At 56.8% G+C, this 17056-nt stretch overlaps 1 protein-coding gene across 2 annotated transcripts in view; it reads left to right on the top strand.

Annotated features, from left to right (window-relative positions):
• Window positions 1-227: 227 nt before the first annotated feature.
• Window positions 228-17056, top strand: part of CDH4 (cadherin 4) — a 402200-nt gene continuing 385371 nt past the window's right edge. The window contains exons 1-2 of one of the 2 annotated variants that reach the window (XM_080686973.1): window positions 228-457; window positions 2510-2621. In XM_080686973.1, coding sequence (XP_080543099.1) covers window positions 401-457; window positions 2510-2621 — 169 coding nt within the window. In that variant the 5' untranslated portion in view covers window positions 228-400. Of the gene's footprint in view, window positions 458-1885; window positions 1984-2509; window positions 2622-17056 lie in introns of those variants that run through there. The other variant, XM_080686975.1, reaches the window with a different exon arrangement.

Raw genomic sequence — 17056 nt, forward strand, 5'->3', positions numbered from 1 at the left:
ACCCCATCCCCCACCCCCACACACTTTTACTTGTAAACGTTGTGTCCAAAGCCCATTTGGCCAACATGGGCTCCAGACACCCCCGCCCTTGCCCAGCGCTGGCAGAGAGGCGGGGTGAGGGCGCGGCGCGGGGGGCGCGGCGCCTTTAAGGCCCGCATCAGGCTGGCGAGCGCAGGGGCCGGGCGGCGGGCGGGGCCTCGGCTGCGAAAGCGCGGCTTCACCTGCAGTTCGGAGCGCGGAACAGAGGCGCGGGCGGCTGGGAGGCCGGCGGACAACCCGCCCGAGGGAGCGCGCCGCCGCGGGGCTGGAGGCGTGGAGCCCGCGGAGCAGCGGCGGCGGGGAGCGAGCTTGGGTCTCCAGCACCGGGTGGACGGGCGCCGGGCGCGGCGCGGCAGGAAAGATGCCCGCGGTCTCCAGCGTGCTCGTCCTGCTGCTCTCGCTCTCCGGCGCGCTCCGGGTAAGTTGCCGCCTCCTGCCCTGGCCGCTCGGAGCCCGTGCAGAGCGGGTCCGTGTCCGGAGCCAGCGGAGCGCGCATAACGCCCGGAGAGGCTCTCCGGGTTTCACGGCCCCGGCCGCGCGCCCCTCTGCAGAGAGCCAGCTTCCGCGAAGCCGCCTACGGTTGTGAGGAGCGCGGAGCCGCCGGGCAGCGGGGAGCCGCGGCACGGCGCGGTGCGGGAGTGTGGGTGGCTGGCTGGCTGGCTGGCTGGCTGGGATGGGGACAGAAGGAGCTCTGCCCGAAAGGGACCCGCGGAGCATCCGTCGGCTGCCCTAGGTCCACGGCTGCTGCACCGAGCTCGGTTCGCCCGCGCCTGGGCAGGCTGACCGCTGGCGGAGCCGGCGCGCCCTCCATCGCCCGGGAGCCTTGTGCCTACGGAGTTGGCAAGACCAGCCGGGGCAGGGCTGCGGGAGCGGGGACCTGGCCGCAGCGGGCCGGAAATCAGGATGCTGGGGACACCTGGTTTGGCCGCCCCTGCCCAGGAAAGCGGGCTCGCGGTTAGGCGCCGCCTGGGTCCTCCGGGTGCCAGCCAGGACCTTCGCTGCGGGTGGGCGGCGATGTGGACCCGGGACACCCTCGCCGCCGCCGAGACCCCGCGGCGTGGGTGGAGCTGGCGGGGCCCTGGCTGCTCTGAGCGGGGCCAGGGAGCCAGGCGCCAGGCGGCTGCAGAGCGAGGGAGTCCAGGAGCGCGGTCCGGTGCCTGCCTTCGTTCCTCCGAGCCCGAGAGCTGGTCCCCAGCCCTGCTTTGCGCCTGCTGGGGGCAGGGCCGAGGGGGGCGGCTTGCCGGCTGCACTGAAGGCGCCCCTGAAGGAGGCTGAGCAGCAACGGGAGTTGCAGGAACCCCCTCTCGTGGCCGTTCGGCCTCGCTGCTCCTCCTGGGCTGCGCGGCGTAACCTCGGAAATAAACCAGCGCCGGGGGCCAGGCCGCTCCGAGGCTGCAGGCGCGGGTGCCTCGGCACTCGCCGGGGGGGCGGCTCCAAACTTTCCTGGGCAAGTGCGCCTCCCAGGCCCCATCTCCTTGGAGCTTCGTGCTGGAGGACCCGCCGCGGCGCCCCGCTTTCCTGAGGAAGGACCCCTCGCCCTCCCTCCCTGCGTGTTTCTGGGCGAGGGGCGCCCGCGCCAACCCCGCGGTTGGGTGCCTGAAGCTGAGATGAGGGCAGCCTCTGGGCCAGAGGCGGCTGCGGTGGCGCGAGGGGCTAGAGCCGGCGCGGCTGGCGGTGGAGGCATGTTCTGCTCTGCAGCCCTGGAAAGCACGACTGCGGGGTGCAGGCTGCGCCCCTGCTGCAGGAGCTGTCTGGCGGTGGCAGCGGACTGGCTTCCCTCTGGCGCTGGCTGTTTCTCCCTCCATCGCCAGTCCTGTGGCTGAACTGTAGCTCCCCTCCCAGGCTTGGAAGGGCCATCCCACCTGCCTCTGCTCCCTGTCCGACTCCAGACCCCTCCCGCTGGGCAGAAGAGCAGGGGGGCTCTGAGAACAGGACACCCATCGGGTCAGTTAGGGCAGCTCTCCCTGCTGGGCTGAGATGGGGTCCCTGAAGGTGGACAAGGTCCAGGGAAGTAGGAGGAGGCGGAGAGGACCCCAGCCTCCTGGCAGCTCCCTCTGAGCCAGCCCTGGAGGACCACCTTCCTGATTCTGCCCCCACCCCCTCCCTGGTGACTACAGAGAGGAGACAAGCCTGCTGGTGCAGCTCACGGGGGCATTGGCTTGAAGGGTGAAGTGGCTGGACGGGCCTGCTCCCTGGCCTCCCTCCTCTCTGTGGTCATTGGCTAACTCCTGGCTCCAGGGCCGGATGCCTTCTGGACACTCCTCACACTTGCATCCCTGTCATGTGCCAGTGGGGCCCAGACAGGCTCCCCTCCCCCTGCAGACTGTCCACAGGCCAGAGCTGCCCTGGGTCTGGTGGGAGCTGAGTTACCAGGCCTGGGGGAGCTGAGACTTTGCACCACAGGCTCCCGGGGGGTGATTGGGTTAGAGTTCTGAGGGCTGACCTTTGCTCTAACCTCTCTCCCTCTCAGGCCCACAGTGGGGGTCTTACAGCCAGGGAGACCTGCAAGGCTGGATTCTCAGAAGCAGATTACACGGCATTAATCTCCCAGAATATTCTGGAAGGAGAGGAACTCCTCAAAGGTAGGGTGGGCGTGGGGGCGAGGAGGAATTGCTCATCTTTCTCTGGATTGGGGAAAGTTTTTGATGTAAGAGGCCAGGCTGGTCTGGCTCTGAGCCATGCTCGTTGCAAACTGCTGATTGTGAGGTCAGTGAGGTGCGGCTTGGGCCACCTGAGAGGCTTTTGCATCACAGGTGAATGATTAGAAGCCCTGTCAGATCACAGGTGAATGACTCAGAAGCCCTGTCAGTTTTGAGTGAGGCGAATCATTTCCTGGACCACAAATTAGAAATCAGATGTAGCATCACCCAAGTAATATGCAGAGAGACTTTCCTACAAGTTTACTTACGTATGAAATTTTAGATTCTTAAATTATCCCTGCTTTGAGATGCATGGTAAAGCAGATGATGTTGTTGGAAATGTGGTGAATAAGCCCACAGACGTTGTGCTCGCCAGCGTGGCATTCATTTTCCTGACTGTCCCACCAACAACACATCAGTGCACAGGCAGGAGGGAGTACCATGGACGTCCGTCTGGTCCCTGCAGGAGTCTGTCCACACTGGATGGCAAGTCACAGACGGCTTCAGAACGCAAAGGACAGTGGGTCCTGTGCCTGTCGATCTGTTTGCCTTTGAGGACAAGCGTATTAGACTTGGGAGGGGAAATTGGCCAGCTCTCCCTTCCCTGAGGTTCAACTTGGCTATGCGTCTTCCCTCCCGGCCTCAGTTTCCCAGAAAGCACAGCTTTTAGCTGATTTAAAAGGGATGGAGGGAGAGAACTTCAGAGAGCGCATCCAGGCTCAGTTTCACCATTCACGACAAAACAGTGCCCCGCTCCATGTCTTGGGGATACTAGGATTTTCCCTGGGGCACTGGCAGCCTCTGTGTGTGGGGGTGAGTCTTCAGAGCCTCCCCTGGGGACAGAGCTTGTGGACTTGCAGGTTCCTGTTATATGAGCCTAGATTTTAATTTTACACTGAGTCCAACTTTTCTTATTTGTTGTCTTCTGAGTTGACTGTTCAGCAGGGGTGCGATGCTCTTGGCTCTTGTCATTGATGACAAAAAAAAAAAAAAAGGGTACACACCTCTGGGCGGTTGGCCTGGAAGGGGTGGGCATGTTTATGCATCGGCATGTGTGGTCAGTGTTTCGGGAGCTGCTCTCTATGGCACCTTCCTGGTAAAGACTTAAGGGCTGGAAAGGTCAGGCCATCTTGCAGGCTTGTGGCTTACTGGACACCCCTGGGCGCCTGCGGAGGAGGCCCAGACTGCTTTCGCTCTGCGTATATGCAGGTGCCGCCTTTGCATGTCCCGCAGCGGACGCCCCAGCCTCCCCAGGTGTGGGGCTGCACGGGATAGGATGCAGGAGTGTCAGTGTGACTGAGGGATTCCAGAAACACTGCCTCTGCTTTAGTGATGACAAATGCTACCTCTATGGGAGAGAATGGCAGACTCTCGTCCTTTTATGATAAAATGTGGCATTTCATACAAGTCCCTCCTCCCTGTGCTGGTGGCCCTGGCTCCTGGCCAGGGGGTAGGGGAAGCCTTGATCGCTGGCTGTCCTGTGTGGACAGATGGTTTACACCTAGTGCGGGACGAAGAGCCCCTCATTATAGGTGAACTTGGACCGGCTTCTGAGATTGGTGGGTGTAAGACTCATTTTCTAAGCACTTACTTATACCTGAGATGAGGCCCAGCCCAACCCAACTCTGGGTGTGGAGAGTGGGTCCTGGGCCTTGGGTTCCTGCACCTCCCTCCCTGGGGGGCCAGAGTCCCATCGCTCTCCCTGCACCTTATGGTGTAACAGCCCCTCACCGCTCTCTTCCTCTGGCTCTTCTGAAGGTGAAGATCCCCAGGTTCAGAGAGAGGTTGTAAATATTAGAAGTCATTTTACACCTGAAGGCGAAAGCTGACATACACTCAAACCAGGCAGATAAAGTTCTCTATATACGTAGGAAATTTTGCAAATGACAAGACCACAGTACGCGTGTGTGAAAAGTAAATATGAGGCGTGATATTTCTGCAGTTCTGATAGGAATCAAGTTGAGTAGGTGATGACTATTTAAACGAGTTATTCCAATGAAGAGAGCTTAACATCAACTTAGTACAGACTGACCGTTTTATAAGCGCGCCATCCGCCACTGGCGACTGCTGGGTGGCCCTTCCCGTCACCCGAGTTAGCCCACCAGCAGCCCGAACACCAGGTTCCAGGGGAGTGATTTGTTGTACAGTAATTAACTTGTTTATGATAAATGAATGGGAGAAATGTCATGGCATTTTGTTTTATGTCTAAATGAAAAGCATTTGCATTTTAAAAATTTCCTGCTAATTGGGCTTAAAATGGTTTCCCCATAGGGTGGCAAATACTATGGCATTGCAAACCTTTCGAACAGAGGATCCGCCACATTGGGCAGCACACTGTGTTGGTTTAGCTGCGTCTCACAGTGTTCCTTGGTCCCCTCCGCGTTCCTGCCCTTTCTGGCGCGCCCATGATAGTTGCCGACATGCTCACACGGCAGTTCTGTTTTGGGGATGATTCACTCGTGGCCAGGATCACTGGGCATGGTAATGTCTAACTGGGATGGCTAAGCCATTTCCTTAGGCTGAAATGGAACGTTCTCGTCTCTAAGCCACAGCCTCTTCAGTGGTGAGCCCGTGTCCGTTTCTCTGCCTTGTTAATAATTAACAGTCAGCCGCTGAGGCTGTGCTGAGCTGTGACCTGCACTGCACGCTCTCTGGAGGGCAGAAGGCTGGGGAAACCCAGGCCAGCTTCTCTGGAAACCCCCAAGGATGGGAGGTGCCAGGCGGCATGTGGGAATGCAGGACTCACGGGTCAGATCCCCTGGCTCCTGGAGGAGAGGGTGACAGGTGAGCAGAAGAGGTCTGCTGGGCACGGAGGGCGGGGTCTGAGGAAAGTGGGTCCAGGGTGTCACTGCAGAAAGGCAAGCTGTTTCTGACCCTTCATTCTGTGAGACTTCCTCAGAAAGCCTCTCTGTCCCACCCAGCCGATCAGGACTGCCTGCGCACTGCCCGCCAGCTGGCCTCCTCAGAGGATGACATGTCATCTGGTCAGTGATCTCCCACAGAAATGGTTGGGTTCGGGAGGGCAGCGGCCCTATTGCTCCGGTTTACCATTTAGATCATGCTGGAATGTTCTTGGCCAACAGGATAAAACCCAATTGACAGTTTTCTCACATAACAGTGAAAAGACAGGTGGTCGAGGGCTGGAGCAGCAGATCTGTGGCACCTTCACATGCCTAGTATTTACTTTTAGCATTCTGCCATCTTCTGTTTGTTACTTTACCGCTCATCATTGCAAACTGGCTGCTGTGGCTCCAGACATTGCATTTGAGTTTGGAGCAGGAAGAAGGAAGGAATGGTAGCAGCATCTGCCTCTCTTCCCTGCATTAGGAACGCACATGCTCAGAACCCTTGCAGAAGTCTTGTTGGCTAGAACTAGATCACATGCCACAGACCTGCAAGGGCTGGATGCTGGGAGGCCGAGAATTGCATTATCACATTGGGCTGAGACCTATTATGATCCATCACCGGGTCAGATTGGTTCTATTTTAGGGAGGTAGTGGAGAGGGATGGATGCTGAGAAGAGCGTCAGTATCTACCAATAAGGCTTCCCAGGTTCCAGGACCCTACCAGCTGCAGAGTGGACAAGCAGTGCTTTGTTGAATGAATGCCTCATTTGCATACCAGGCCGCACACAGGGAGGGAGGGTGAGGAGAGACCAGATGCAGGTATCCAGAGTGGGTATCTAAGAACTGGCCACAATGTAACAGGCGCTGCCTGGAGCGGCGTTACCTTGTCTTTGCAAGCAGGTTGGAAATAGCCTCTTTGCCATGCAGTTTGAGTTGACCCACATCTGTCCAGACAGGTAACTTGCAGAGCAGAAGGCATCACTAGACATACAGGTAAGAGCCAGGCAAGGCTTATTGCACGCCCAACACCCAGTATCATGCCCGCATGTGGGGCAGTGGGTGTGCAGGCAATATTGTCAGGTGAAGTAATGAATGAGCCAGAAAATGCGCCACTGTGTGTTCCTGAGTTCCCTGTTAGAGGAGTGGGAGCTGCCATAGATGCTCAGGAAAATGGCACTAATGGTAAACCAACCACATAGGATTTATCTAATATGCTTAGAATTAGTAGGCACTACAGCTGCCTGTCAGCATCCATTCTCTCCCTCTTTCCTACTCACAGAACCTCTCCTGTACTTACCCATGTGGCTCACGCTGAGCCCCGTCTTAGATGCTTCTACCTCTAGCTGACTCTCTTGCACCAAGGTGGCACTTGGCCCCTTTCTGATCATGAGATCTAATCAGGTTATTCTGTTAGCTGAGCTCCTGGAAAAGCCTAATTTGTTCCTGTTAAGAGGAACAGGCGTGGCTGGCGATGCCTTTTGCCTTTACCTCCTCTTCCTGCCTGGAATGCGGGTGTGATGTCTTGGGCAGAGCAGCCATCTTGTGACTATGAGGATAGGGGACAGGAAGTGGGTCCCAAGTGGCACCTGGAACAACCACAGAGCTCTGGGTGCCTCTTCCCTGGAGAGGTGAGGAAAGCAAGGTTAGAGCACCGCAGTTGAGCCCCTTCTCCCACACATTGATGTCATCCTGATTGAGGGGAAACAAGAGCTGTGCCTGCTAGCAAGTGCCTGTCCTTCTTCCGCCAGTTCAGAGCATGCCATTTCATCCTCTGCCCTGAGCCTGGGTTTTCCAGCTCCCTCTACTCATCCTCATTCCTTGGGCTCGGCCCTACACTGGCTTTAGCGGCCCCCACTCCTTTGAGAATTCGTATCCTTGTCCTGCATGCTGGCCCGCAGAGAGCCTGTCACTGGCTCGATGAAATGAGCAGTCAACACTGTCGACTACCCTGTGGCACAGCCGTGGGCAAACTACAGCCCGCGGGCCGGATCCGGCCCGTTCGGCTATTCTATCCGGCCCGCGGAGCCGAAAGAGCGGAGGGTTCTCTTGCTCTCCCCTCCACTCCTTTACTTTGAATTTATATTAGTTCACACAAACACTCCATCCATGTTTTTGTTCCGGCCCTCTGGTCCAGTTTAAGAACCCATTGTGGCCCTCGAGTCAAAAAGTTTGCCCACCCCTGCTGTGGCAGGACATTCGGGACTCATCCCACACATCAAGCCGAGGCCGCCTATCCGGCCCAGCCGTCCGAGAACACGGGCTCTCCACTGCATCTCTCAGCTGCCTCTTTTGGAAGCCAGGAGAGCACATGGGGACTTTGTGCACACTGCCAGCTGGTTCCAGGAACCCTTGGTCCCCACAAAGAAGCAGCGATGAGTGGAGGCAAGCAGGATACAGCCAGGATGCCCCTTGCTCTTGAAGCCAGAAAACGCTGCTTCCTGAGGACCAAGACCTCCTGGCCTCCGCTGAGAAGGCATGTCACAGGGTTCGGGGAGCCAGCACGCGCTTGGCCTATCTGCGGCTGGCCTTGCCCTCGGGGACAGGGGCTGCTCTGGGCTTCTCAGCAGCCTTTCCCTGTCGTGACGTTGCCCGGTCGCAGGTTTAGAGATTCAGAAAGGGTCGTTTGTATACTTAGAATCTCTAAACCTGCGACCGGGCAACGTCACGACAGGGAAAGGCTTCCTGGAGGAAGGGGAAGGCTGGCCGGCCAGGGCACACACAGAGGGGCTCCTGATAGACACGCGGAAACACAAGAAAGGTGGCCCCTGCCGCCACGGCTCTCACCATCCCCTGTATGTCGCTGCTTCCCGCCACCCTTGCGGACAGAGGCTGGGGCGTGGCCCCTGAGGGTGGCTCCCGAAGGCGATGGATGGGAGTCCCTGCACCCTCTGAGCTCTGCCCTCTGTGCTGGCTGTCATCCGATGAACCCTCACTGCAGAAGAAGGTGCAACCAGTTAGCGGCATGAGAGTGATGGGCATGGATGCCTTTCAGAACAACATGCTTTAGTGGCACCTTGAGATGAGGGCCTGTGAGACAGCGATTATAAGGTAGTAACATCAAGTTCTGCCAGCCCACGCCAGCCCTTGGGCAGTGTGTCCTGTCATTCCCACGGAAGCCGTTCTAGGGAGGTAAGATCACTCCCATTGGACGGCAGTCCCTGTGTGCAGCCAGTCCGACGTGGGTCCAGACCTGGTGCACACCTTGCATCTGCAACACCGGCCCTGGGACTAGGAGAGCCGGACCCCGCGAAGCCAGCACTGGTCAAATGGCAGAGGGGGTTCTACTGAGCAGCCAGTCGGTTCTGGAAGCCTGGCATAACACGTGAGCTGAGCTGGTGCAGGCACGGACCATCATCATTAGGTACTCACCTGTGGCTTGGAGCACTGGGGACTTAGCAAGGCGTGTGTTCAGACCGTGAGCAAAGCTGACGGCTCTGGTCTGAAGAAGGCCACAGATCTGCCAAGGCCAGGCTCCAGGTGAGATCACCCTCTGTCTGCGGGTGGTCGGTTCTGCCTGGGTCTCGGGTCCTGGGGGTTTGCAGGACTTGCGAGCTAGGTTCCTAGGTCTCTCTTTCTCTTTTTCTTTCTTTTTTAGAATCTCCTGCCCCCCCCCCCCAACCCCCTCAAGGATATGTTTTCATTTATTTGTAGAGAAAGAGGAAGAGGGTTGGGGGAGAGAGGCATTGATCAGTTGCCTCTCATAGGGGCCCCAACCAGGGATCAAACCCGCAACCGAGGCATGTGCCCTGACCAGGAATTGAACCCACAACATTTTGGTGCATGGGACGATGCTCCAGCCAACTGAACTACACGGCCAGGGCTCTTGCTTTCTCTCTCTCTCTCTTTTTTTTTTTTTTGTAGCGTGTTCTTGTAAAACCTTGCGGCCCTTGCTTGTTCTTTAATCCTCCGAGCAGGGACCCTGGCATGCTGGAAGCTGGGCTGATGAAATCACTTGCTTTTTGTCAAAAGCTCAGTATTTTGGTGACTTTTTGTCTGGGCTCTAGGCTGCCCTCTCCTGGTGGCTTCTAGTACTGTCTCAGGCTGGCTCCCTCCCCCTCCCGCCTTTAAACAAACAAAAAAACCTAATCTATTTCATTATTTTGGACCAGTGTGGTACCAAAGGCCATTTCCCGTCAGCCTCCATCAGGGCAGGATGCTGTTTTTGAGGACTCCCCATATGCTAATGCGTGCCTTCATTGAATGCCTCCGAAAGCCATCCCGCGGGCTTGGGGCAGTCACCTAGCTTCATAGGAGGCATGTAGGGTGGCCATCCCCCACGTTGCCTCTCCCAGGGAGGCGCTCACTGGATCATGGCTGTATGTGCTTCTTGGTGTAGTGCCAATGGCCACAGCCTCAGTGCTTCACTGATACAAATTATTACCTCTGTTCTGATGTTGGCAGTCCAGCTCAGGTCCCTGGGCTACACTCGCCGTGTTGCAGGGGCTGCCTCCTCCTGGAGGCTCCAGGGAAGAAGCCCTCTCCTGACCTTTGCAGCACCTCCTCGTAGACACACCTGCTCTCCTTGGCTGGTGGCCTTCCCTCCCTCGCTGGGCCCGCATGGCTCCCTCTCCCTGTGCCTCGGCCCCAAGCTCCCATCACGTACTCTTGCTCTCCCTTCTGGCCGCCTCGCCTGTTTGCGGACATGGACCCTCGTGACGGCACTGGGCACACCTGTGTATCTGGGATCGCCTCCCCCTCAAGGTCTTTAATCGACCGCCTTTTTGCCACATCAGGCCGCATATTCACAGGTTCCGGGATTAGGAAGCGGCATCCTTGGGCCTCGCTCCTGCCGGTGTGAGGACGGGTCCTCCCACCCCATGCGCTGAGCATGAGCTGTGTCTGGGGCACTGTGCTCTGTTCTTCTCTCAGTCCTAGGACCCTTGCTGGTGTGCTTGCCCCCACCTTCCTGTGGAGGAAACGGGACCAGCGCGACTGAGGAGCCTGGGGCGAGACCCAGGCAAAAGGCCTGTCTGAATCCACTCCCGAGCCCTCCTGCACCCTGTCCTGCCTCTCTAGGAGCTCGGCCCGGCCCTGGCCGGGAATCAGCTCTGCTGCTGAGCCCGGGCTTCACGCTGTGGAGACTGAGGTGTGAGCCCGTGGGCTCTGCAGCAGCAGCTCTGATCTGGCTGCTTTGAACTTCGCCTTGTTTGGCTTTGCTGTTTTCCTGCAACTGTGTGTGGGGATTTAGGAGGATTAAGGTAAGCCTTCAGTGACAGATAACATCCATAGGCTGAGCGGCGCCAGCAGGACACCTCGTGGAGGACGGGGTTACCTGCCTGGTGGCTCCGGAGGGCGCTCTAGGCCCAGACCAGGTGCGGGTCCCTTAGGAACACAGTGTAGTGCAGCTCCAGCCCAGGGGCAGGGAGGGCGTGTGGATCCCCTGTCTGTCCCGGAAGGACCTCTCTCTGTCTCCGAGCAAGACGGAGGACCACTCGCCTTCCTGTATGTGCGCCTCTGCCTTGGAGAAACGCTGGGTTTGGGTTTGCGTTGGTGTTCGCTGCCCAAGTGTAAGTCTGAACACCGTGGAGGTGGACCCACGTGGAAAGCCGAGGGGCCTGCGGTGCGGGTTTGCTCCAGCAGGACCCAGGGAGAAGGCGGCTGACACGGCAGGAGCTGCCCTGGGAGCTGCGGGCACTCATGGGAGAGGGGCTGAATCAGGGAACCCTCCCTTCTCTGAGCCTCAGTTTCCTTACCTGCAAAGCAGAGGAGCGGGATGTCTAAATGTGGTCTAGGAACTGGGGGGCGCTTGAACCCAGCAAGCCCCTGGGTCCCCTCCCAGACCTACTGTAATGGCTTGGACAGTGGCCCCAAAAGATAGACCTACCCAGCACGGTGACTATGACCTTGTTTGGAGAAAGGGTCTTCACAGGTATAATCAAGGGTCTCAGATGATGTTATCTCTGATTATCTGGGTGGGCGCTATATCCAGTGACAAAGTCCTTATAAGAGACAGAAGGGAACTCGTGGACACAGGAGAGGCCACGTGAAGATGGAAGCAGAGACAGGGAGGTGCAGCCACAAGCCGGGCCCTCTGGGCCCCCCAGGAGCCAGGAGAAGCAGGGAAGAGCCTCCAGGAACAGCAAGGGCCTGGGACATCTTAATCTCAGAAATCTGCCCTCCCGACCTTCAAGAGAACTCGTTACCACAGCCCAGGGCCCTCACATGCCCCGGTCAGACATTCTGGGGCTGTGGCTGGGAGTCGGGCTATTTAATCCATCTCTAGGGAAGCTGATGCTCATGAGCCTGCGGGTCTTTGGCCACAGGGTCTCCAGCTTCAACACTCAGGGCCAGCACGCCTAGCGGGAGATGCTGGCATCCACAGGGGTCCTGCCAGGGGTCAGCGCCTTCCAGTGCCACTTGGGTGGGCAGTGGGGGCGATGCTTTGTTTTCCATCTCGCTGGCTCAGCAAAGGAGGCTTTAGGGCGGCAATGTAGTGTTTTATGTCACAGAACAGTTTCATCAGAATTAAAATGTGTGTGGCACGCTCGTGCCCCCCGCATTATCTTCCCTGTCAGGTGCAGTCCTGACAAGGACCCTACTGCCACTGTCCCGTAGATGCGCTGTAAACACTGTGCTAGTCTGATGGGCTGCGTGTGGGGCGGCTTATTTAACGCGGCTGCAGGAGAGGCAGCGGCTGCTCCTTGAGTGTGCAGTCTGCCCACTGCAGCGAGGCCTCCACAGAGGAACACGCCTCTTCTCTCCCCAGAACTGCTTGACTGTGCAAATGCAAAAAGGCATCTCTCTGGCTCTGAGTGTCTTGGGTCTGTGTTTCCAGCAGCTGCGTGCTTGCTGCCTGGCTGCTTAGCTCCCCTGCAAGCCCAGGTTTGCATGCTCACTCAGGAAAGCGGCTGCCGAGCTCGTGTCGAGGGCCTATTCCTGCTCCTGCCACTTCTTTGCAGGTGCACTTAGGCAGCCTCACGCACACCTGGGACAGTCTCAAGCTGCCCTGCCCACTGGCTCTGTGGCTGATGAGAGCCCTGGGTACCTGCCAGGCCTCCAGGTCCTACAGCCAAGCTGCTGCAGAGCCTTGAGCATCCTCTCTCTCTGCCTTGGGATGGCAACCCAGGGGCCGGCAGCCAGGATGGGATGGGCCTGTTCCTTCCAGAGAATGACCCAGGCAGCAGGGCCAGGAGGTCAGGGCTCCAACCCCCCCCCCCCCACTCCAGCTGGTGGCAGGCTGCATCTGACACCTGTCCGCACTGGTGCCTCCTTCCTTCCTCGCGGGAGCAGAGGGGAGGGGCCCTGTCTTTGGAACCTGCCAGGTAGGTTAGGCTTTGTCCCGATGTGCAGGCTGGTTTGCCCAGTGAGGACTTGGAGGGGAAAGACATCCTTTTTCCTTCTGTCCTTCAGTGAGGTGTCTCCAGAGGCCGTTGCTCACTCAGTGGAGGGGGAACCACAGGCCTTTGATGAATGAACTCTGTAAACAGGGGAAGCTGCCATCTTTGGGGAGCCCCAGAGTCCCCCCACAGGAAGCCTGTCCCTGCCCCAGCACCCATCGATAGAGCCCTTGTGTGCTGGACACTGCACCAGGTGCCTCACCAGGCCAGTGGGTTAATCTGCAGGGGACGCTGATGGGCAAAGATTCGGGGTCACCTGTTTAAGCTCTTGCAGCCTATCCTGGAGGAGCCCCGAGTTAAACAGGCAGCCTGCCTCCTGCAGCCACCCCTCCACCCAACCTGTCTGTCCCCTGAGCCCAGATTCCCCCACAGAGATCAGGCACCTCAGGGCACCCAGGATCTCATCAGCTTCCGGGGTTGCAGCCCCATGCCCCAGTCATCAGCTCTGCGGCACCAGGCACGGGTGCTTAGATGTGTGAGCTGTGGCACCTCCCCTCGGAGGGGTGACAGTTCCCCTGGCACAGGAAGACGTGTGTGATTTGGGGATCAGTGCCTGGCCCGCAGAAAGCCGGGCGCTGGGACTGACACTGTCCCTCTTATTGCTGCATAGACAGCAAGCCCCGCCCAGAGGTACCTGGCTCTTGGGACTTGGCCCCGCCCTTTCTGTCTCCTTAGCTGGGGCTGCAGGAACTGCTCGCCCTGCAGGAAGCCCCTCTATTCCCTGCCAAATCGGCCCAGTTCTCCATGGACCCCCCCCCCATTTCCAGTCACAGGGCCCAGCCCCCAGATGCGCTGAGCTGGCCTTTGAGACAGTCATTTTCCAGTGATGGCAGCTTGATTCGATGGCTTCTTATGATTTTGTTTGGTTTGTTTTTATGACTTTTTTTTTTAATCTGCTTGACCTTTACATCCTTATGTGTGGCCAGAGATCTTTTGGCAAAAGATATGTTTTAAAATTGCATGCATAAATAATGGGATGACTTATTAAAGCCCCGAGGCTCAGGGGCAGCTCATGGACAGAAGTTACCGGTCGTTACTTATTACTAGGCTGTGGCATGATTGGGTTATGTCCTGTCATCTTGAATGCTGGAGCCTCGAGGTTTTGATGGAGTTAGAAAGTCAGGCACCCAAAGGTAGCCACACAGCAGCCTCCTCCCTGTATGACGCAGACACTTTCCTCTTGAGTTATCTCATTTGCTCCCACCTTCCCTCAGAGACAAAGAAGGGATTATACAACTAGTCTTATACAGTTCTCACATTTTAAGATAAAAAACAGAATACCAGTGGAGGGCGGAAGGCTATAAAATTGTGATCAAAAGTCCGTAAAATTATAGAATTTGTGTTTTCCTGAGAATAGAGCATCTTCACAATGACTTTTTTTCTTAAAGGAACTGGGTAGCTTACAAATCGATCCGCAGAGAGATATAAGCTATATTTCCAGGTGAGGGGAAAATAGAGCTACATGCTTGAAATGTTAATGGCTGGTAAGCGTCAATTTTCTGCAATCCTGGCTAATAAAAGTGGCATATAAGACATAAAATGTCACGCTGCCAAAATCTCAGGGGCCTTTGAAATCCATCCTGAAGTCTGGGATCCTTTGAAGGTGATGGGGGCGGGGCCAGAGTATGAGCTCCGGTACTTCCCTCCTGGGTGAATGAGGGTCTTCACGGGAAGGTAGGAGCATCTTCAAGAGGTGGGGGTATTTCTCTGGAATATTTTTGGTTGAAACATTTCACCAATATTCTTCCTAGCCCCAGGTATTGCAGATGCACATCTATTACAGGAGGTGCTTCCACCTTGATACACCTGAGCAGTACCTGTGGGCTATGATATGTCCTGTGGGGCAGGGGTTTGCTTGAAACATGGTGAGCATAGTGTTCTCAAACAACCTGTGATTTTCAAACTCACATGGTCTGATGGTGACAGACTTTATTTGCAGCCCCTGAAATTGGTACCAGGTTGTCTACAGTGCTTAGCTTGGAATTCTGGCCCACAGGGGTTCTTGTCCACGGGGGTTCTGGCCTATGGAGGTTCTGGCCCACGGGGGTTCTGACCCACAGGGGTTTTGGCCCATGGAGATTCTGACCCACGGGGGTTCCTGGCCCCTGGGGATTCTGGCCCACAGGGGTTCTGGCCCACGGGGGTTCTGGCCCATGGAGGTTCTGGCCCATGGGGATTCTTGACCATAGGGGTTCTGGCCCATGGAGGTTCTGGCCCATGGGGATTCTGGCCCACGGGGATTCTGGCCCACGGGAGATTCTGACCCACAAGGGTTCTGGCCCATGGGGGTTCCTGGCCCATGGGGACTCTGGCCTATGGGGGTTCTGGCCCATGGGAACTCTGGCCCATGGGGGTTCTGGCCCACGGGGGTTCCTGCCCCATGGGGACTCTGGCCCGTGGGGGATTTCTGGCCCACGGGGGTTCTGGCCCATGGGAGTTCTGGCCCACAGGGGTTCTGGCCCGTGGGGGTTCTAGCACTAGGGGTTGAAGGGTAGGGAGCTCCTCACTCGGCCTCCCCTCCTCTCCCTGGTTTGGGTGCCTTACCTGGGATGCAAATGTGGGGAGGCAGTGCCTGCAGCTCAGGACGCTCACTGGGCAAAGAATGGCTCCTGCTGCGCTAATTCCCATCCCCTGGGACCTGGGGTCTTCCACTGTATGACAGGGAGCCCATTCACATGGCATTCAGCTGGGCAAAGTCAGTGCCACAGAGGCCCGGGGCCTGCCTTTCTGTGTTTTTTAAAAAATATGTTTTTATTGCTCTGATATGTGGTTAGAGCTGAATGCCTGCAGGGTTCAATTTCAGGTCAAGGGAGCCCACCTTGGTGCAGGTTCCCCAGCCCCAGTAGGAGCATGTGTGGGAGGCAACCCATTGATGTGTCTCATGTTAAGGTCTCTCTCTCTCTCCCTCTCTCTCCCCCCCCTTCTCCCTCCCTTCCTTCTACTGTCTCTGGAAATCAATGAAAAAATACCTTTGGGTGAAGATTTTAAAAAAGTGTATATATATATATATATATATATATATATATATATATATATATACATACACACACACACACACACACACACATATATATACACACACACACACATATATATATACACACACATATATATGTGTGTGTGTGTATATATATATATACATATATATATATATATACATATATATATATATATATATATATATATGTGTTTTGTTGATTTTTCAGAGAGAGAAGAAGGAAGGGAGAGAGAGAGAGACATTGATGAGAGAGGAACATAGATCAGCTGCCTCCTGCACACCCCATACTGGCGATCAAGCCTACAACCCAGGCATGTGCCCTGACCGAGAATTGAACCACTGACCTCTAGGTGCATGGGACAGTGCTCAACCAATGGAGCCACACCGCCCAGGGCAGTGCCTTCCTCGTTTCTTTGTGAGCAGGATTCAGTCCCCCTTCGGGCTGGCTTGGAGCCACATGCCTGAACCACTGTGAGGCTCAGCCTTGAGGGTCAGGGTCTGCATTTAAATTCTGAAAATCTTCCATGCTCACCTGTTGTTGCCTCCGTGGTCCTCACCTGCCACCTGCACACGGCGTTTGATTTTCAGCAGCAGCAGCCTGGAGGCCTTGCCTCCCGCAACCTGAGAAAAGGTGCCACTAACAAGATGGCTCTGTGGAGGCGTGAGAATCTTGGTTTCACCTTTTCCCAATTGAAAAATAAAAATGAGGGTCGCCAAGGTCTCTCTTCAACGTGCCAGGGTTTGTTTTGAGGGGCTGGTTGGGACTCTGAGGGTTGGTTGGGTTTGCAGGGGCTGAGTTTAAATCCAGCAGCTTAGGGAGGCAGGGTTGAGTGGGGGTGTGGGGCCGGAGGAGAGGTGCTGGGAGGAGCAGAGCCTGAGAGCAGGTGTTTGGCTGCTTCCTTCTTTCACTGGAAATGATGTCATTAGTGACCTCTCCTCCCCTTAGAAAGGAAGCGCCAAGAAGGGAGCCCTTTCCCAGCCTGGCCTCCTGCCGGGGCCCCTGGAGGCCCCTGGCGACCCCTGGCGGCCCCTGGCGGCCCCTGGCGGCCGGTGCTGTTGGCAGATGTGGGAGCCCCGCCCATTGTCAGATTCTAAAAGGAGGATTCAGCCGGGATGGCCTCTGAGGAAAAGTCCCTAGCAGCTCTCTGAGGCAGAAGCTCCCAGGAGGCCCTAATTAGTCCTTCCTCCAGCTCTGAG

This window comes from Plecotus auritus (assembly GCF_963455305.1).
Source record: "Plecotus auritus genome assembly, chromosome: 8".
Lineage (NCBI taxonomy): Eukaryota > Metazoa > Chordata > Mammalia > Chiroptera > Vespertilionidae > Plecotus > Plecotus auritus.